General features: G+C 45.2%; 1 protein-coding gene across 1 annotated transcript in view; it reads right to left on the bottom strand.

Annotated features, from left to right (window-relative positions):
- Positions 1-1755: 1755 nt before the first annotated feature.
- Positions 1756-22813, bottom strand: part of LOC309560764 (ectonucleoside triphosphate diphosphohydrolase 8-like) — a 140091-nt gene continuing 119033 nt past the window's right edge. Inside the window, exons 7-10 of the mRNA XM_082264417.1 lie at positions 22231-22488; positions 13468-13578; positions 12994-13125; positions 1756-2254 (exon numbers count right to left, since the gene is read on the bottom strand). Coding sequence (XP_082120543.1) covers positions 2039-2254; positions 12994-13125; positions 13468-13578; positions 22231-22488 — 717 coding nt within the window. The 3' untranslated portion in view covers positions 1756-2038. The remainder of the gene's footprint in view (positions 2255-12993; positions 13126-13467; positions 13579-22230; positions 22489-22813) is intronic.

Raw genomic sequence — 22813 nt, 5'->3', positions numbered from 1 at the left:
AAAAAATAGAAAAATAAAAATAGAAAAAAATGATTAACAATAATGGCTAATGAATAGTTGTTCACAACTAAAACCTGCAAAAATGAAACACATTTATGTGTGTCCACACATACACATGCGCGCATGTGTACACGCATACTGAGAGAATAAAAAAACAAACAACCACCACTCATGTACACCCCAGTATTTACCAATCAAACATAATACTGGTGCATATTGTGCTTAATTATATTAGGGCCTGATATGAAGAAAAAACTAATCTAAACATTTAAAGGTCATCTTTAATCTAAACAATAGTGTGCACTTCCAGCTCCTCATTTAGGCCACAAGTCTAGGACCTGAATTTAAAATCCAATAAGTCTCCCTTTTGCACAAAAGGGAGAACCTTTCGTTGGTGGTTAGAGTGCCTTTGGGAACAGCCTCGATTGCCATAAAATTCGGGTCCTTAACTCCTTGTAGCCTAAATGAGGAGCTGAAAGTGCACACTATTGTTTAGATGAAAGTTTTTTCTTCACATCAGGCCCTCATAATTAAGCACAATACGCACCAGTATTATTAATATGTTTGATTGGTAAATACTGGGGTGTACAATGCATACATGTGCGTGTGTGTATGTGTGGACACACAAATGTGTTTCATTTTTGCAGGTTGTAGTTGTGAACTATTCATTAGCCATTATTGTTTATTAATAATTTTTTCCCTTTTTTTTAATTATTTTTTTTTATATTTATTATTTTTTATTTTTATTTTTCATCATAAAATCTATCTTTTCCTCATTAACTATTATAATTTTCAGTTATTACCAGGATATTTGCATATTCAATTTTGCAATTCCCATTCCTCACAGTTGGTTATTATTATTATTATTATTATTGTTAATAATAGATTGTAAGCTCTACCGAGCAGGGCCCTCTGATTCCTACTGTATTAAAAGAGTATTGTACTTGTACGGTCTACCCTCAAGTTGTAAAGCGCTGCAGAAACTGTCGGCGCTATATAAATCCTATAAAATAATAATAATTACGGTTTTATCATTTTTTGCAAAACACGGATTGTAAATGTATTTTAAATGTTTTAAATGTGCCGTAGATATCTTAATTTCAACTACTAATCCGCATTATGACGCTTTAAATGACACTAGCAGGTGGTGAGGGATTAATGACTGCTGAGGACACTTATTGGTTCCACGCCCATTCCAACTCTTTCCAGGTTGCCGTCTTTTCCGGTACTTGACAAAGCGCACCCACGCGAATTGCGTCATCATGGCAATGTCTCCTTCATGCGTTCCAAGCTAGTTCATGCCTCAGGGTTTTTAGACTTCGGCCTTGTGCTTCTGAGTCGCGATGACGTCATGCGGTGAGCGCAGGCGGGCCCAGCTCGGCTCCCGCTTGTACACGGCTCTTCCAACCAGCATCTCCATCCTCAGCGGTTTGGCAACACTTCACACAGTGGTTTCAGCAGTCATTACCGATCATCATTCGAACATACCGGTCTGGTACAGTAATAGCTTCCATTGGCTTTTGTTGACTTCAATTGAAATTTATCATTTGCAATTTTCCATTAAATGGTTTCTTACATCCATCAGCTTGTTTATCAGCATCCTGATAACACCAACATTCGGACAGCGCTGTTCTTCCCTTTTGGCTGCTTGTTGGACGGTCTTTTGCACCAACCTTGACAGCTATACCGATTTGGTTTGGGACCTTTCACAGTACGGGTGCCGCAGTGCTAGCGCTGGAACTTTTGTTGTAAGTGTTTGAAGTGGTTATTATAGCCATCCAATTGTTAGACCTCTCAGTGATACTTATTTCCCAAAGCTTGTCCAGCAGAAATATTTCATCATAAGCATTAGATCACAGTCCATCCTCGTGAAATTTCTCCAGTGAGTTTTAAAATAAAAAGTCTTAATGGAACAGGTCAAAATACACAAACAAAAATAAGTTACCAGAGGGACAATTAAGGTATCCACTATAAATTAATACATTTCTAGTTTTTTTAGTCATGTTATCCTGTGTGTCATCATGGCTGCACTCTGGTCTCATTTCCATCCCTCTTGACCTGAGCAAGCATTCCGGAAGTAACAATGTAGCGGAGCAGCCACCAGTCCTGCTGCCACGCTCAGCACAATGAAGAAAATGGCAGCCACCCAGAGGTTGTAAATGTGAGCCTTTAGAAAACTGGGGCCTTCTGATGGGATCTTATTTGTCATGTTCAGCATGTAACCCAGAGTCCATCCAACGTCAGCGTTGCCGGCCTATGGACAACATAAAATAAGATGTGTTTGCATAACCTGCGGTGTTTTATGAGAAATACATACAGAATTATGGCATAAAAATGTGTGTTCATACCAGTCGGTTGCACAATTATGTCCTATGCAGACAACCCCAGTGCTGAAAAAATTGGTGATGAGTCCCAAAAGTTTAGGGTGTCTTCAGATGTTAGAAGCAGCCGATATATACTAAATGGTTCCCTAATCTAACTGTTATTGTCTGAATGGGAATACATTTATTCTCTTAGGTTGAAATTATACTTAAGGTGTTACTAAACCCTGGAGGCTGCATTCACTATATCTGGTCTCCCACAGTACACAGAAATGCTATCATTTTTGTAAATATAAACTGCTAAATACCTTTTCTCATCAGATGTATTTGCAGTCTTATGACTTCTATCAGTGCCTGGTTAAAGCTTGTAGGAGGAGTTTTCATACTGCACTGGCTGTCCTATCAGGATGCAGGACCCCTGACCCTCTGTCTGGACAGTGCTGATTGGCTATGTGCTGATCTCATGAACCCTCCCAAGAAAAAAAAAAACTCTAGCAATACACTCACATACACACACACACATATATATATATATATATATATATATATATATATATATATACACACACACACACAGTATCTCACAAAAGTGAGTACACCTCTCACATTTTTGTAAATATTTTATTATAGCGTTTCATGTGACAACACTGAAAAAATGACACTTTGCTACAATGTAGTAGTGAGTGTACAGCTTGTATAACAGTGTAAATTTGCCCTCAATATAACTCAATACACAGCCATTAATGACTAAACCGCTGGCAATAAAAGTGAGTACACCCCTAAGTGAAAATGTCCAATTTGGACCCAAAGTGTCAATATTTTGTGTGGCCACCATTATTTTCCAGCACTGCCTTAACCCTCTTGGGTATGGAGTTCACCAGAGCTGTACAGGTTGTCACTGAAGTCCTCTTTCACTCCTCCATGACAACATCACCGTAGGGAGGGGATCATGCTCTGCTTCAGTATGTCACAGTACATGTTGGCATTTATGGTTCCCTCAATGAACTGTAGCTCCCCAGCACTCATGCAGCCCCAGACCATGACACTCCCACCACCATGCTTGACTGTAGGTAAGACACACTTGTGTTTGTACTCCTCACCATGTTGCCACCACACACGCTTGACACCATCTGAACCAAATAAGTTTATCTTGGACTCATCAGACCACAGTACATGGTTCCAGTAACCAATGTCCTTAGTCTGCTTGTCTTCAGCAAATTGTTTGAAGGCTTTTTTGTGCATCATCTTTATAAGAGGCTTCCTTCTGGTAAGACAACCATGCAGACCAATTTGCTGCAGTGTGCGGCGTATGGTCTGAGCACTGACAGGCTGATCCCCCACCCTTTCAATCTCTGCAGCAATGCTGGCAGCACTCATACATCTACTTTTCAAACACAACCTCTGGATATGAAGCGAAGCATGTGCACTCAAGTTCTTTAGGTTGACCATGGCGAGGCCTGTTCTGAGTGGAACCTGTTCTGTTAAACCGTGGTATGGTCTTGGCCACCGTGCTCCAGCTCAGTTTTAGGGTCTTGCCAATCTTCTTATAGCCTAGGCCATCTTTATGTAGAGCAACATTTTTTTTTTCAGATCCTCAGAGTTCTTTGCCATGAGGTGCCATGTTGAACTTTCATTGACCAGTATGACTGGGTGAGAGCGATAACACCAAATTTATCACACCTGCTCCCCATTCACACCTTGTAACACTAAGGAGTCAGATGACACCGGGGAGGGAAAATGGCTAATTGGGCCCAATTTGGACATTTTCCCTTAGGGGTGTACTCACTTTTTAGCCAGCGGTTTAGACATTAATGGCTGTGTTGAGTTATTTTGAGGGGGACAGAAAATTTACACTGTTATACAAGCTGTACACTCACTACTTTACATTGTAGCAAAGTGTCATTTCTTCAGTGTTGTCACATGAAAAGATATAGTAAAATGTTTACAAAAATGTGAGGGGTGTACTCACTTTTGTGAGATACTGTATATATACACATACATACACACTGTGTGTGTGTGTGTGTGTGTGTTTGTGTGTGTGTGTGTGTGTGTGTATATATATATATATATATATATATATATATATATATATAAAAACACTGCTAAAGGCTGGACACTGACATTTATCAGAATTTAGTAGAGTTTAGGAGCTGTCAACTTTTTTTCTGCCAAAACACTGCTGATCCAGAAGGAGAGTTTTTTTCTGCCACTAAACTCTCCTGCCAAAAAAACTGACAAAAGCCAATGTGTGCATGAACACATGGGATAAAATGCAGGGGAGTTTAGAGGCACATAAAGTCTGACGCCCAAAACAGCAGCTGTAAAATTGCCCAGTGTGCATGAGGCCACAAGCATGCCTCGTAGTGGCCGAACAGCTGATTTGCAGCGTGACTATTTTAGAAGTGATAGGCCAATGAGGAGTGAGGTTGTGTCCGCGTGCGTCCCCCCATCCACCACACGAGAATCTCAATCTGGGAAGGCCTGCTGCGTAGCTGACGGACAGATTATGGGCGTGAGGTGTCTAATGTTTAAGTTTTGCATAAGGCCTCACAAAGCCTAGAGGGCCTCTGGGCCCTTTCCTGTTATATCTGGGAAATTTTGGCATAGTGTTATGCAGGAATTGGACCTAGCTGACTTGGTAGACTGCTTTATAAAAAGGGCTGAACAGGTTTCTAAATGCACAAAACAGAATTTTTGTAAAATCTTACCTGTAAAATTCCTTTCTCTGAGTCCTCCGACAGTCGCCGCCACCTCTAAGTCATCACTATTGGGTATTGACTTCCGCTCCGCAGGAGTAGCTAGGCATAAGACTTAAGGCCCGTACACACGTAGCGATTGTCGGCCGTAAATATTCGGCCACCGACCGATCGGCCAATTGTAGGCTTGTTAGTATGATGCTTCCGACAACCGACTGCAACTTTTAGGCCGAACAGAATCTGGTGTGCAGGCATTACAATTTTTGTTGGCCAACACCAGAACGGCCGATTGTTCGCCAGTCAGTACAGAATTCGGCCGACAAACAGCAGATGAGCAAGACTGGGCATGCTCAGAGAAGAAAAAACACACGGAAAGTTAACCATCACATGACATCACTTCTGCAGTCGGCTGTTGTTGGCCGACAAAATTCGTGTGCAGTCTTTAGCACTTTTCAACCGACAGGACAGCACCGGACAAAAGACGGCCGATCGTTTGGCCAACATTCGGTACGTGTGTACGGGGCTTAAGTCAAAAGAACAAAAGCATTTAGCATAGACACACCCATGTAGGCTGTCCCACTGGTCAATACCCCCTGCAGTGATCGCTCCCAACTCAGTTTGGTAGAATAGCAGTAGGTGTGCAAGAAAAAAACCCCAAAAGAGGGGCAGGGGCGGCGACTGTCGGAGGACTCAGAGAAAAGAATTTTACAGGTAAGATTTTACAAAAATTCAGTTTTCTCTTACGTCCTCCGACAGTTGCCGCTACCTCTAAGTCATCACTATTGGGATGTCCCAAAGCAGTGTAGACATGAGGGGTGGGAGACGCAACCGTAGAAAAGGCAACGCAGTACCCACATCAGAGAAAGGAACCTTACACGCACAGTAAGAGAACCTTCTGGGCAATAGAAAAGGCTCAACAGGAGCAACAACCCAGGAAAACAAATATCCAGGGGATAAACACCTCAACAGCCAGGGACCCACAAAAAATCAAGGGTCCCCTTATGGCACTGCCGCACTGAGAACTTTGCGGCCAAAGGAGGCATCAGCTGATGCCAGAACATCCACATTATAAAATTTAGAAAAGGTGTGCACCGACGACCAAGTCGCAGCCTTGCACACCTGGGCCACCGAGGCTCGGTGCCAGTAAGCCCAGGACGTACTCAAAGATCTGGTAGAGTGCGCCTTAACAGGGAAGGGTGGAACCCGTTCCTTCAAAGCATAGGCCTGTTCAGTGGTCTGTCTGATCCATTTGGCAATGGTCGCTGCCGACGCAGCCATACCCTTCCGAGGTCCCTCAGGAAGGACAAAATGGGAATCCGATTTTCGAAAGAATTCTGTGGACGACAGGTAAACCCTGATCGCCCTGACAACATCCAAAGAATGCAAAGCAACCTCCTTAAGATGCTTCGGCTTCGCACAGAGCGAAGGCAAGACAATGTCCTCATTAAGGTGGAACTCAGAGACCACCTTAGGGAGAAAAGAGGAATGAGGTTGCAAGACCACCTTATCCTTGTGAATCACCAAGTAAGGAGAGCGGCAAGACGACGCCGCCAACTCCGATACCCTGCGAGCCGAACCTTCTTAGACAGCAGAGGTAACAATATCTCCCGGATGTTTTCAAAGGGAGAACTCTGTAATGCGGACAGAACCAAGTTCAAGTCCCATGGAGGTAAAGGCTCCCTCCGGGGAGGGGCCAAATGTTGCACACCTTGAATAAAGGTGCGAATCAAGGAATGAGACGCCACAGGGCGTTGGAAAAGAATAACCAATGCAGATACCTGGCCCTTTATCGTGGTCAGCGCCAAGCGCTGGTCCACACCAGTCTGGAGGAAAGCCAACACTCTCGACACCGAGTACGAGCGAGGGGAGAACCCCCTGGACTCACACCAGGCGAAATAAGCTTTCCAGGTACGGTAATAAATTTTTCCAGAAGAGGATTTCCTAGCCTTGATTAGAGTAGGAATGACCTCTGAGGAGAGACCCCTGTCTCTCAGGACCTGGGTCTCAACAGCCAGGCCGTTAAAGCCAGCGACTGTAAAGCAGGATGGAAGATCGGTCCCTGGGACAGTAGATCTTCCCGCATTGGCAGCCGCCAAGGAGGCGCCACTGCCAGGTGAACAACGTCGGCGTACCAGGACCGGCGCGGCCAGTCCGGTGTTACCAGAATCACCAAGTGCGGTTCCGAGGCCAACCTGTGAAGGAACCTGGACAACAGCTGAATGGGAGGAAAGGCATACATCAAACGATACTGATGCCAAGGGGCCACCAACGCATCCGAGGCATCTGCCAGAGGATCGCGCGTTCTTGCCACGAACCTTTCCACCTTGTGGTTTAGCCGGGACGCGAACAGATCCACGTCCGGGGATCCCCACTTCGCACACAGCATCTGGAAAACCTCCGGGTGCAGGGACCATTCCCCCTGGTCCAGGGTCTGGCGGCTCAGATAGTCGGCCTGCCAATTCTCCACACCCGGAATGTGAACCGCCGAAATCGCCGGGACATGAGTCTCGGCCCAAGACAGAAAGTCGGTCACCTCCCGGGCCGCCCGGGCACTCCTAGTGCCCCCTTGGTGGTTGATGTAAGTGACCGCGGTAGCATTGTCCGTCTGTACCCGAACAGGGCGGCCCCGAAGTCGGTCCGACCACTGGAAGAGACAGAGTTTGATCGCTCTCAATTCCAAAATGTTGATCGGAAGGGAGGATTCCTCCTCCGATCAAATGCTCTGGGCAGACAGGTTGCCCAGAACTCCACCCCAGCCTGACAGGCTGGCATCCATGGTAATCACTGTCCACAGTAACGGACGGAAGGATTTTCCTTCTGACACAGCCGGGGACTGGAGCCACCACAGAAGATCCATTCTGGTCCGGTGACTCAAAGAGACACTCAGATCCAAGGACTGAGGTAGGCTGTCCCACCTGGCTAGGACCCCTGCTTGAAGAGACCTCGTGTGAAACTGAGCGGCTGATACCATCAACCCCAGGGACCGCATGCAGGCCCTAAGTGACAAGGATGGTTTGTCCCTGAGGGACCTGATCTCGTCCTGTGAGGTCCGGAGCTTGTCCTCCGGCAACAACACCTCTGCCTGAGCAGAGTCCAGGATCATTCCCAGATAGGGAAGACAAACCGAAGAAGACAAGGACGACTTCTGTATGTTGATGGTCCATCCGAACTCCAGGAGCGTCTGTACCGTGGTGGACAGATCGCGCAGTAGGTTCTGGCTGACACTGGATCTTAAGAGGAGATCGTCCAGATATCCCAAGACCACAATGCCCTGTGCCCTTAGCAGGCCCAGAACAGGCGCCAGCACTTTGGTAAAGACCCTTGGAGCCGAAGCGAGACCGAAAGGTAACGCCACAAACTGATAGTGGTCCTCCGCGATAGCGAACCGAAGGTACCTCTGGTGACCCTCGAAAATGGGGATGTGTAGGTACGCATCCTTCAGGTCTATAGAGGCCAGGAATTCCCCTGGGCTCAGGGAGGCCACCACCGAGCGGAGAGATTCCATACGGAACTTCCGAACGCGCACGAAGTGGTTCAGCGCTTTCAGGTCCAGAATAGGACGCACCTTGCCCTCCTTTCTGGGCACGGTGAACAGATTGGAATAAAACCCCCGAAACCTGTGATGATGAGGCACCGTGACAATCACCCCCTGAGCAAGGAGGTCCTACACCGCTTGGTGCAGGTCCTGCAGGCGCCCTGGGGTCAAATGAAGATTTGAGGGAAAGAATCTGTCCGCCGGCCGGGAAAGGAATTCGATCTTGTACCCTGATCAAATGATTTCCTGAACCCACCTGTCTGGAATGGGGAGCAGCCAAGGTTGGAGGAAACCGCGCAAACGTCCCCCCACCCCAGAAATAGGTGAGGGCGCCCCTTCAGGCAGAGGCGGATTGACCCGCCGCACCGGCATTGCCGGACTTCTGCTTGCCCGCCCAGGGCTTCTTCTGGCTACCTTGGCCCTTGAAGGGCTTGCCCTTGGTTTGATTCCGAAAGGCACGAAAAGACCCCTGACTGGGTCGAGAGGAGGAACCCCGCTTGCCACGAAAGGACTTGTTTTTCGGGTTCTGGGGCAGCATCGTGCTCTTGCCCCCCGTGACCCCTTTTACCAAGGTATCCAACGCCTCGCCAAAAAGGCGAAAACCTGCATAAGGAAAACAGCAACTGTCTTCCGTGATGTCTGGTCAGCCGACCAGCTCTTCAGCCAGATCAGTCGACGGTTAAGCACCGCGACACTCGACAGGCGTTCGACCAGAGGGGCCTCATTCAAGGCCGCATCACACAAATACATGACTCCTTGGTGAATTTGATCCACCATAGCCAGCGTGGCAGGTGGGGCAGAATCAGACGCGAGGGTGCGTCTAAGCACCTTAGTCCAATCCGCCACCGCCTGAGCCACCAGGACAGACGCGAAAACAGGCTTGAGCAAGGAACCCGCCACCGTGTAGGAATGGCGGGCCAGAGACCCCAACCTCCTGTCCGTGGGATCCCGGAACGCCGGGGTGTCCTCAGTGGGAATCAGGGTAGGCTTGTTTAAGACGGCCACAGTGTGATCCACCTGTGGAGGCACTCACCAGCGCGTGTCCGTAGCCGGCGCAAAGGGATAAAGCAGTTTAAACCGACTAGGCACCGCGAATGGACGTTTTAAATTGCGCCACAGTTCATTCACAGTGTAATGAAATTCAGTGGGGCAGGGAAAAACCTGCGCCAACTTGCGGGTCCTATGTGTACCAAACGATGACACAATGCCCGGAGGAGTGGGCTCATCCTCCAAATGTAATGTCTCTTTCACAGAAGAGATCAACTCATCCATAGTTGCACGTTCTTCAGGCGACCCCGGGGGAGAATCATCAACCCCCACCACCTCCGCCTCCCCCTCAGACCCCAGAGGGTCCAGGGATGAGCGAGACCCTGAAAAGGGCACGCCCGCCACAGCAGCCACATCACCATCTGAATCAGAGGAGAAAGATAATCTAGGCCTTTTCCTAGCAGCACGTTCAGCCATCAGCACCTCCATTTTAGACACTAAAGACGCCACTACGGTGGCCAAATCAGGTATAACAGGGGGTACAGCAGGACTGGGGTCCCCCACTAGGGCTGGAGGGAATTTGCTGTCCTGAGATTCTATTGCCCAAGTTACAGTAGAAAAGTACAAGAAGAGGTACTGGCCCTTTAAGATCGCCGCAGAGTGCGCAGCCCCCAGCGCTATATGCACAGTGAACAAAGACCCCCAAAAGGAGACAAAACTGAGCCAGGAAGGACAAAACAAGGAGCTATGGAAGAGGCAGTCTGCAGAGCCCCCACAGAGTGTTACCACATCGATCGCTGCTTCAGAGGAAAAGGAAGTGAGGTCATCAGAGGCTGAACTATAAGCTGCAAGACCCAGGGAAAATGGCTGCCCATAGAACTGAATGGAAGGCTTCGGTAAGATGGCCGCCGAACATGTGCTCGGAACGATCGTTGTGCCACAGACAAGATGGCGGCGGATGGTGCCAAAACAGCATGTAGTGAAGCCCACAGTGAAGCCAGACATGCTTGCCCACACTTAAAATGGCAGACCACGCGGTCTTCACCCGCTGCGGCCGCCGCACGACACAGTCTGCACCCCCAAACACTGCAGTGACACAGGGGAAGGGGCCCCCGAACCCACACAGCACCACAGCGCATGTAACAGGAGACCCCCGCAGGGATCGCATCAGGGAGCCCCACACAGGCACAGACATGGGGAACACACAACAACACAGGACTGCCACCCCAGACAGAGGCCCCACACAGAAAGTACTTACCTGTACCGGATGGCGTGGGGTGCCTCTATGAACGGAAAGCTGCTGTCCTCACCTGACAGGGAATGCCGTTATCCAAGGACAGGACACTGCAGCACCGCAGATGTGTCCAATGAGGTAGCCACCTCACAGGCTGCATCCCTGCTGCGAGCAGGGATGGGTCGTTCATAATGCCAGGACGAACACATGGCTGAACGCTCGATGGCGGGCTGGGGGTCCATCTGACCCTCTGCCCTGGAAAACCAGGGCGGTCAGTCCGAATCCCAGCTCCGCAAGTATGCGTCTTCATCCGAAGATCCGACTAAAAACTAAAGCTGACAAAATAAACAGCTAGTAAATCAAAGAAAAAACTGACATTTTCAAAGAAAATCAAAGAAAAAAGATTAGAAAGGCTGAGACTGTAGCCCCAGCACAGGGAAGCCTAACTACTCCTGACGCTAGGCAGAAACAAACTGAGTTGGGAGGGATCACTGCAGGGGGGTATTGACCAGTGGGACAGCCCCCATGGGTGTGTCTATGCTAAATGCTTTTGTTCTTTTGACTAAGTCTTATGCCTAGCTACTCCTGCGGAGCGGAAGTCAATACCCAATAGTGATGACTTAGAGGTGGCGGCGACTGTTGGAGGACGTAAGAGAAATATAAATTGCTTCTAACATTTTTAGGGAAAAAGTTGCAGGATGTTGATCTAGGGAGTTGTCCGGTTGCCTTAAGGGATCAGAAAAGAATGTTGCAGAAAATTGGGCAGGACTTTGCAAATTTTTGCCTTCTTTTGAATCAACTGCAGTTTTAGCTTTTTTTTTTAAATTCAACTTTGAGGGTCATGTGCAATCAACCTAAATAAGGCAACTATGTAACAGTGTTGGTCCTCAGACTTTCTAATTTTGCCCCTAGGGGTCAAGAAAGAACTATTTGCCTGATAAAGTAATAGCAAAGTGATTGTATAGGGTTTTTTTTTTTTTTTTTATATATAAATATGCTATTCTTACCTGCTCTGGTTTTGCACAGAACAGCCCTGATTCTCCTCTTCCGGGGTCCCCCGCTGGCGATGCTGGCTTTTCCTGCCTTCCGACTGCTCGCAATGCAAACTCATACAGGCTCAATCCTAAACCACACTAAGAGTCTACTGACATACACAGTGCAGCTTGAATCTGCCCTGCTTATTCATCACTGAATTTGATTGACAGCAGCAGGAACCTATGGCTCCCACTAATCTCAGTCCAGTGAGGTGGGAGAGAGCGGAGAGAGACGTCTCTCTCCGCTCTCTCCCACCTCACTGGACTGAGATGTACTCTCTCTTATATTCTGTAGCTCTGCTAGATTTTGCTTCTAATCAGTAGACTCTCACAGTGTGGCTCAGGACCAAGCCTACATGAGTTTGCTGTGGGGGCAATCGGAGGGCAGGAGGAGCCAGGATCCCCAGCGCACAGTGCTCAGGTAAGTGTTTAAAGGGGGGTTGGGAGGAAGCTGCATGTAAATGATTTTTTACATGCCGACGAATATATACAGTATATGGTCGTCAAGTGGTTAAAGTGGTTGTAAAACCCGGGTACTGTTTATACCTACAGGTAAGCCTATGATAAAGCTTACCTATAGGTACTGTATATATCTCCTAAACTTGCATAGTTTAAGCAATATTTACATTGCTTGCAGCCGTGGACGTCATCGGCGCATGTGCTCTAAAGGAACGACCGCCTTTGCCGTTTCTTCAGAGCCCTGTGCGGTGACCGGCAGCTCCCGCGTGCAATAGCACAGCCGGAGTCCAGACCCAGAAGGAAGATGGGCGAAGATGGATGCAGCAGGGACAAGGTGGGCTTCGTTTGCAGGTAAGTGTCACATAATGTGCTAATATGCGTTGCATACTAGCACATTATGCGTTTACTTTGCAGGTAAACAAAAAAAATGTATTTTTTTCAAGACTTTACTTCCTCTTTGAGGTAAAAAAAAAAAAACAAACACCTTTAGCCTTTACAACGATTTTCAAGGCCAATGATAATAATGTCACCAATGAATAGAAATAGGATTATGCTTACATTTCATTTACATGCATAGCGTATCTATATATAGATTCCCCTAAGCTGACCTTGTTCTGCCATAAAAACTATAGGATGAAACAACCGGTTACTGATAATAGCTTATCACACTATACAGTAGATAGGATTCATAGAATTACATATCTGTAGGTACAGATATGGCACGTACCTGGCTTGCAAAACGTATGTTATTCCACGACTGGCTGTCAAATTTGTACCCGTCCACCAGCAGAGTCAGTATGTACATTGCGGAGGTACAGTACTCCAACAGTCGCTTCTCACCAGGGAAGTTAGCATTGAGCTGGAGAAAACAGGAGCACATGGTTAGGACATAAAGGGATAATTTCCAGAAGCTGTGTCTTTATTGGGCCAATTAGCCTATGTTACAATTAGGTTATTATAAAAGGAGTCCCACCCCAAATCATTTGTATAAATACAACCGCTTCATATAAACCTTTTTTACATTGTCTCAATATTCTAGGCCAGGTTAGGAGTAGAAAACTATAATGTTCTCACTAAAAAGTAAAAAGGTGATCTTACTAGAGGGGGCGTTCTTTGCACTCCAATGGTCATAGGCCTATAGGCTTCAGTGATGGAAATCCAGCCCTGCCTCTGAACCAACGTGCCATTCAATTTACTGTACCTCTTTCCATTCGCGGGTGCAATAATTCCAGACAGAACTGTTGGCGGTACTCAAGGGCTGCCCATAGGTCAGATTCAAGAAATTGAAGGTGTAATAGAAGGCAGCAAAAGCCTAAAGAAAGTAACAGGGTGTGGTTAAGACTTTCCTAGTAATATTAATACAAAAATAGTAGAAATTAATTATAGAAAAATGATAGTGTTTGAATTTCCTATATTGTTAGGTTTCCTTTTATGTTTCAACATCCAGTAAAAAAAAAAAGATCAGCTCAAAACATTGACTGACAAAAACATACTAGTACACTTAAAATGATTTTAAACGATCAGGTTCGGTTCAAAATGAAAGGCAAAGCATTTGTGTATAGATATGAAAAAACATTATAAATACCTTTATTTCCTTTTTTTTAAGTGATCACATTCCCTCTGTTCTCAGCTGCACAAGAGCTGGGGGAGGAGAAGTAATAGCACACTGAGCTTCCCAGTGAAAGGCTGTGTGTGTGTGTGTGTGTGTGTGTGTGTGTGTGTGTGTGGGGGGGGGGGGGGTTCGGGGCGTGTCAGGACAAGTCTGATCATTGGAGGAGAGCTCCAGATTCTGCCACAGAGGATTCTGGGGGAGGGTATAAGTCGCAGGCTGGATTCCCAGCATAGATAGAGAACTGACCACGATGTGTTCTCCTGCTTAGTGTGGTCAGTTTTTAATAGGAAAGCAGGGGGACTGGCAGGAGCACCAGGGATTTCACACAAAGGAAGCAATACAAAGATAACAGGATACTTTCTCATACAAGTACATGGTACAGCAGGCACATATCAGGAATATAAAGTGTTGGTGTAACAAACACTTTAAACGATTTCCAGCAGCACCACCCTTCTATGTAAAATAACTTAGCCAACAGGAAAAACGTGTTCTTTTCGATGGAAATTCATATATCTGTACTCCATGGTAGTGAATTTTCTTTAAACAAAAAATAGTTTGTCATTTTTTGAAGAGTTAGTATATGTTTTTAGGCCCAATACGGGCCTACGTCATCGAGTTTTGGACTTGTGATGATGAACAAATTCAGCTTTCAGATTAATTCTTCATGTTTTTGAGATAAAAAATGAAACACAATTGTGTTTTTAAAATCTCACAGTAGTACAATTGAAATGTGTCATCACGCAAGACAGCCAGATGGCCTGCTTTTTTACCACTTGACAACCGGAAGATTTACCCCCCTTTATGACCAGGCCATTTTTTGCCATACAGTACGGCTTTACTTTAACTGACAATTGCACGGTTGTGCGATGCTGTACCGAAAAAAAATTCCTTTTTTTCTACAAATAGAGCTTTCTTTTGGTGGTATTAGATCACCTCTGCGTTTATTTAACAAAAAACAAAACAAAAATAACATTTTTAAAAAAAAAACTTTTTTTTTTCTTTTTTTTAGCAGAAAGTAAAAAAATAACAAAACATAGAAAAAAATGTACAAAATCTAATTTCTTTATTTCTTTATCCATTTAGGTTAATATATATTCTGCCACATATTTTTGGTAAAAAAAATCCCAATACATTGATTGGTTTGCGCAAATGTTATAACGTGTACAAACTATGGGATTTATTTGTGGAATTTTTATTTATTTATTTTTACTAGTAACAGCGGCGATCAGAGACTTATAGCGGAAGTGCGATATTGTGGCAGACAAATTGGACACTAATTTACACTTTTTGAGGACCAGTGACACTAATACAGTGGTTAGTGCTAAAAATATGCAATGTCACTGTACTAATGACACTGGCTAGGAAGGGGGTAACATCAGGGGCTATTAAAGGGTTAACTGTATACCTAGCCAGTGCTTGTGTACTGTGTGTGAGGTGCTTTAACTAGGGGAAGGCATTGATTTGTGTTCCTACTTTGCAGGAACACAGGATCAATCCCTTCCCTACTCACAGACCGGCGATCTGTCTTATTTACATAGGCAGATTGCCGTCCTGGCTCTCTGCCTAATGATCCACGTGTGCCGGCGGACATGGAGTCTGTATTACCCGCAGATCAGCTCCCGCTGTGTATAATCACAGCGGGACGGAGGTCACAGGCGGTGCCTATGCCTTGCCGCTGTATATGTAAGTTTTACGGTCGGCAATCGGTTAATTTATGTCCTCTAGAAGTCATAGCTTCTACAGTTATCATTACCAATGACAAAGCAGTTATGTAAAAACTTTTAGACACAAGAACAGTACTGGAACAAGCTCCTCCGGAACCCTGAGTGCAGTTCACTAAGTGTTTCCCCAACCCCAGTTCTGAGATGAATTGTGATTGGCTTGGGGTGTAGGAATAACAGGGAAGAAAGGGAGAATGAGTAAAGAATTAGAAAGGGGTTAAATAGAATAAACATTTAATTGTTTTCTTTTATAAAACTGTGCATTTGCTGGAACTGACATATGTGCCTAATAAATGAAGCCTGCAAGTTCTATTTGCAGGCTCTTTTTATAGGAGGGCAGGCAAGTCCCCTGCATATGTGTTGCCCTGGCTCCGCAGTGGTTTGCAAACTTGACATGGCTTTCATAAGCTTTTTGGAGGCCAAAGCCTTCATGAAAATTCCACAGATTTTACTAGATAACTTTCTTGTACAACCATATTGTATTACAATATATTTGTTCCTTGACTCCAAATTCATGTAGTAAGAACCTACCAATCTTTTGGTCATGGCTTGACTTTTTTGGACAGCTAATATCAGCAGGTTAAGTGTTGGCACAGTGAATGGGGGTCTGTCCTTTAGGGCAGTTCCAGTATTTAAAGGAATTGCCAGTAGAATCAGTTTGGGGTCTGACATGTTGAGGCTTCAAGAAGTTGGGCAAATTTACAAGGCACTGACCCCTAAAACAGTTTGCTGTTGTACCCAAGCACAAGAAATGGTAGGATCAATCTTACCGATAGGTTTTTCCAACAGTAGGCACATGGTCAAAACAAGCAGGGTGTTACAGGACCTAGAGGACTGTGGAGCGATGCCAGAATGTGATGTATTCCATACACTGCTGTAATGGAGGTTTCAGAACTAGGAAGTGCCAAAACAAGTGACTAATTTCAACTGTGATCCTTAACCGGAGCTCAGTTTCCTTGGACTTTGTTATATTACTTTTCTGTGAAGTTACATATTATTTCTTAAGGTTGCGCACTGGTCCTGCTACCTTGTAGTTCCTGTATTCCTTCATGCTGAGCACTGGTCATGCTACCTTGTAGTTCCTGTATTCCTTCATGCTGAGCACTGGTCCTACAACCTTGTAGTTGTCCTGCTATACTGTAGCTGAAAAGCTTTGCTCTAGTGACAGATATTTAGGTGCAGGGTGTTACATTTCAACTGCAAGCACCCATGCACCCTCCCCTCCACCTACCCTTAACCTGTCCCTTTACCTAACCTTAAATCTTACTCTAACTTGCAAAAAAATTACTTCTCTCAGTCCACAGCCTGAGTGTAAAATAAAAATGAAGTTCCGGCTGCTATGATCGCCCCATCTCCAGGGCTGTCATCCGCAGACGCACCTAGTCACTGACCCTGCACTGCTCGATTTCCAGGTTGAATGATGCTCAGTCACCCAACTCACTTCCTCTGAGCCCAGGGAATCAAGGTTCAACTTGTAAAGTGTGGCACAATTTTATTACGTAGCACCACTCTCTAGCATTTAGGATCATCTCATCCCCTATTAAATCTATCAGATAAGTAGACCAAAGGCCAACTGAAGGAGCTCACACAGGATCCTGAATGCTCATGTTGCTCATTGTGAAGCAGTAGCTTAGCAGTGTCAGCCTGCAAAGGAAGTCCTGTTAATGACAGTCTCTGTGTGAGAACGTTTGCAACAGATTTAACTTCTTATTGGGAGATAATATGCACGCTCTGGATTTTTACAAAACCAAATTTTACCTACCTTCTTTGGAATTGCACCAATATAATCAGATTACTTCTTACCAAACTTGAAGACTAATCGTCTTATTTTTGTCACTATATGAGAGCTCTTGCAAAACTAGAGACCTGGAGAAGGGCCATATTTCAATATGATATGGTCAGATTGTAGGCTTCCTTATATGGAGCACTGGAGAAGGAGACCCTAATATAACCTTAGACCCACCAGAGTGACAGGACATTACTGTAAGCACGGTTCTTGTGGAATTTAACTACAAAACTCCATTGAAATTTATATGGTCCCAACTAGGATAGCAAAGTGAGCTTGCAAGTTTTTTGCTAGTTTTGTTCCTGAAGTTGTTTAACAAAAATTAAACTGGATCATGAATAACGATAAACTACCATACATCCTCCACAATAACCATTGCAACCATTGATACAATATCTGTTGGTGTACGATTGAGGCTTGGGAGGCACCACCATGGCTGCTCTAGATACTCCTTTTTCCACCCGTATCTTTTTCTTTCTCCTTGATTAGACTGATATGTTGCCTGTAATCTCCTATTAATGTTATTTACATATAGTTAACATGAGTGCTATAATATACTTTTCTAAGAGACCTCACCTTCGTCCCTTGTTTGGAAATTACACTGGTGTTAGCAGCGGCTTACACAAAGATGTTTCGTAATAATTTTATTTTTGTGATGTGACATTACACATTTTTATATTATCTATATTTATCATATACATGCTGCTGATCATCTGTTTTACTGATGTGTCTTCGATACCCTACTGATTGTATGGTGACTGTTGGGCTCGACCCCTAGAGGGGCCATTGAGTATATGCCCAAGTCTCCCTTGCTAGTACAGAGGCTGCCAGTCATAAGCACAGCTCCATACACACCAACATTATAGGCTCAGTCTAGGGGATGTGTTCAGAATTTATCGCTGATTGAAAACAGAAGAGGTGATGAGGATACTCCAAAACGATCAATAAGAGAACAAACTTCTAGCAAAAATCCTTATAGTTGCAGATACACATGAAGGTCTTATTCACACAGACCACAGTAGGTCTTACTCACATATCCCAGGAGCTGACTTCCCCCTATCATCCACAGGTATTACTTGGTGAGAGATAAAATATCACCAGCACACCAAGGATCTCCAGAGCGGGTCCTAAGCTTTAATCAGCGATCACATCGTTACAGCAGATTGCAGCATTTCAGAGCCACACAGGACCCCTTCATCAGGCATGTGACGAGCACCCACTTATATGCACAGCCATTTCTACAGGTAACGTGAGTTGGGAATAGTCCGTTGGAACTTCTTCAAACCAGGACTCCAGGACATTGCCTTATAGAAACAATTCTTTAGAAATCTTCTCAAGGCACTCAGCTCAGCGCCTGCTGATGCCCAGAGCGCAATCCTTGTAAGGTATAGCTGCCTCCAGACCCTTCTGGGTACCTTCTTCCAGGGATTGGATGATGCATAATATTTATACTGATATTTATACTGAACATTTGACTCTCCCTGCCCTATATTCTGGAGGCCTCTTCCAGAAGCAGGTGAGAGAAATCAAACACCCAGCTGTAACACTATGCAATTTTACCGTTTTGCAGAACGTTTTCTTTTTTTTGCCACAAGATGGCAGTGTCCTACAACTTAGTTATCACACAACTCGCATAGAAATGCTGGGGACCCTGGGACTTGTATGTTGTAAGCAGGAATCTTTCATCCAGATTAGCTGAAGCTGAACTTCACCACCCATGAGGACTTGCGAAGGGGGGGAGTGTAACGGAACCACGACTCACATTGTGCTTGTGTACTTCCGTCAGTATACCGCTTCCTCCCAGTCTTGAGCATAGATATCAAATATCCTAGCCGCCCCCATACAAAGCTAGCCGACAATTTAGCTTCAGTGGTGGGATTCAGCCGGTTCGCACCGGTTCTGTGGAACCTGTTACTAACATTTAACAAGTTCGCAGAACCGGTGTGCAAGCTGGAGATCCAGGCGGCAATTCGAAATTTCCCGACTGTGTGCTCAGCTGGCTTCTCCATTCATCGCCGCTCAGCAACGTCTCCTCCCCAGCCAGAGTCCCGCCCCCACCCCCGAGTCGGCTGCCGTGCAAATGATGCATACACACAGGTGCTGTGTATGAGGAAAACACAACAGAAGCCCTAGGAGAGCCGGAGGACACAGCAGACTTGTCTGCAAGGCCAGCCCCCCTCCTCACCCCTGTCATACACAGGTCGCCCTCGGAGTCTGAGCTATGCTGCTGATCAGCCATCCGTGCTGCTGCTGGAGGGAGCCAAGCCAAGGTGACCGAGGATGAGTGAGCTGCAGCTTGGGAATGGTGAGTGAGATGACCCTATATTCCCCACACTCCATCCCATCCCCCACTCTATCTCCCCTGGGAACAGGGACCCCTTCTCCCCTGGGGACAGGGACCCCTTCTCCCCTGGGGAGAGGGACCCCTTCTCCCCTAGGAACAGGGACTCCTTCTCCCCTGGGGACAGGGACCCCTTCTTTTCTGGGGACAGGGACCCCTTCTCCCCTGGGAACAGGGACCCCTTCTCTCTTGGGGGACAGGGACCCCTTCTCTCCTGGGGGTCCCTTCTCCGTGGCTATCTCCCACTAGGAATTATTTCCCTACAAGGATTCCCAGGGGCCCTACTGCTGCCCGACAGGGATGATGAGACCCCTGAGGTGGTGAAACTCACACAAATCAATTTTTTTCATAATTTTAGGCCAATTTGTTTTCTGCTACGTATTTTTGTTTAAAAAAAAAAAAATCGCAATAAGCGTATTTTGATTGGTTTGTGCAAAAGTTATCGCATCTACTAACTACTGGAAAGATTTATGTCATTTTGATTATTTATTACTAGTAATGGTGGCGATCTGCGATTTTTAGTGAGAATGCAACATTGCGGCGGACAGATCGGACCCCTAACTGACATTAGATAAAAAAAAATTACACCATGCTTGAAAGTCGGAACTGGTTACTAAAATTTTTGAATCCCACTACTGCTTAGCTTGTACAAGTTTTGGAACCTTCTCTTTTATTGAACAGTCACACAGAATTTATATAGAAACAATATGTGAGTTTGTTAACAAATAACAATGGGAGAGACAGGCTTAACAGAATACACATCACACCTTAATACACAGACAATAGGAAAGGACCACCAGTGACAGACTGTCACATTTGAAGTAATCCAAACCATATTCTCATTCCATGTCCATTAATTATCTGTCTTTCACTCCCAGTGACGGTGAGTACCATCACAGGGAGTATTTACAAAGGGAAAAGCCCGGGAACATGGGAGAGGCCAGACGCGAGAGAGAAAGAGCCGAGTGGATCTACGTGGGCCCAGGCTGGATCAAGCTAAGCCAGGACGTTACAGAGCCACCAGAGAGAGCTGATCATCCTGAGGAGGCAGGTTAGCGGAATCTGCAGGCTGGCAGACCAGGTCATTGCCATCTACAATGCCCTACAAGAGGAATGACAAAACGGGCCCCCCCCCCTCCAAACAGAAGGTCATTGTTTCACCCGGCTACGCTGTGAGATCACTACACAATGCTGTCATAGCATTCAAGCCTGTTTGCATACATTTTCTAGAGTCTATAACCTTAAAAAAAGTGAATTGCTAGAGTCTAGAACCGTTTATAGTACATAAATATATATATCTATATATTTAGACACAGACGCTATAACCCATCCAGTATTGCAGTCTAATCTCCTTACTGCCTTTATCAACAATGCCTTCAGGATACCAGGTTTCACTTGTTTGTTTCCCTGCTAAGCAGGAATTATACACGCGCTCCACTTTAGATTTGAGCTATCCAAGGAAGAAATTAGCTTTCCAAGTGCTGGTTACCATTTAAAGGGACCCACTTCAGCCCAAATCTGTTTTCCCCTTCTTCCTACCAAAGCAATCACTGTTACCATCTGACCTCCCTGAAGTGACTCTTCACCTTACTAGTGTTTATTAAAGGGGACTACATTTCTATTGTGCATCAGCGTAAGGGCCCCAACTAGCCGGTAGAAGAGTTCTTCATGTGCTTGGGTGTTAAACCCTGACTCTTTCCACTGAAAACCTGCAAGTGAGCTAGCCCAGTTTGCACTTTCTCATCTTATTCTCTCACTTGGAGAAAGTTTCTCGGTTTGGGGGCTCACATTTAAATCTTCAATCCAGCAGGGCGGGTGGGTGTGGCCTAAAGTGGTACTGCAATGTGTTATACAGTATTGCCTTTGCCCGTTGTTGTTTTGGAATTTGAAAGACTCAACCAATTGTTTTCTTTTGCGTGTTTTGCAATTTCTGTGACATTAATACACTTTAAAAATTGTGTACATGTTTATCCTTTGTGTGACAGCTAGGGAGTCACCTGGCCAAGGTATTTTGGTTGTGTCAGCAGGGGCAACACTCTGCTTGGGACTCAGTAGTGAACAGGGTACCAAGAATACTCAGTGGCTCCTGTGGGGGATAGCGCTACACAGCTATGAAACTCTGAACAGACAAAAATATTAGGTCACTGCTCCACTGAATTATTGAAGCCAAAAACTAAATTTAGCCTAGTAGCCTATAGAGGAGGGTACTAGAAATGTATATTTTTCTTTAGATTATACTTGTTCTCAAAAATATCAATAAAACCATATAACTATTATAAATATAACTTCCTATGGCTTGTCTGAACAAACAGCTGCTACAGTGCGTTCTCTTTAGAACCTTTTGCCATTGGTTCATCCTCTATGAAACATTTGTAAAATAAAGATTTTTATAAAAACAGTATTAATGTCATAATAGTAATAATATCAGGTATAATAGTAATATCAGATATAATATATCAGCTTAAAAGCATTTATACAAAAATAAAGAAAAAAAGGTTACTTACATAGAACTTTCCGTGTACAGATGGTTGGTAGATGTCATTAAAAGAGCATGATTTATATGAACATTTAGAGAAGTTGAAAATGTTCTTCATGGCCATCTGACACCCAGAAGGATCTCCTGTACCCTCCACGGTAATGTTGGCTCCTATGTTACTGGGAGATGTTGACACACAGGGGCTATTGTAGACAGAGGACAGGGTGACGATGGCAGTGTATCCTTTTGGATAGCATGGATGTATGACATTCCCACTGCTCGTATTCTAAATAATGAAAAAAAGTCCACAATTTCAGCTTTATTTTATATGTAAAGGACGACACCAACACAACTTCTAAAAACAGCTTTTTAAAGCAAACATTCTACATTCAAGCAAGGCAAAGCAACAGATTTCTCTACCACTTATGGACTGCCCTCCCCAGTTTTACGTCGCTACTTTGACATTAAATACGGGGGTTATGGCAGCAGATAGCTGCCATAACCCCGGTATTTTTTTCACAGGGCGAGCGGTCCTCTTTTACATAAAAGTGGTCCCAGCGGTGGATTCTCCACGCGTCACTTTTTTGGGCGGCGGGAGAGGTGGCCCCCTC

Source organism: Pelophylax lessonae (genome assembly GCF_965119305.1).
Source record: "Pelophylax lessonae genome assembly, chromosome: 7".
Lineage (NCBI taxonomy): Eukaryota > Metazoa > Chordata > Amphibia > Anura > Ranidae > Pelophylax > Pelophylax lessonae.
This window is presented reverse-complemented; position numbering and strand designations above follow the sequence as displayed.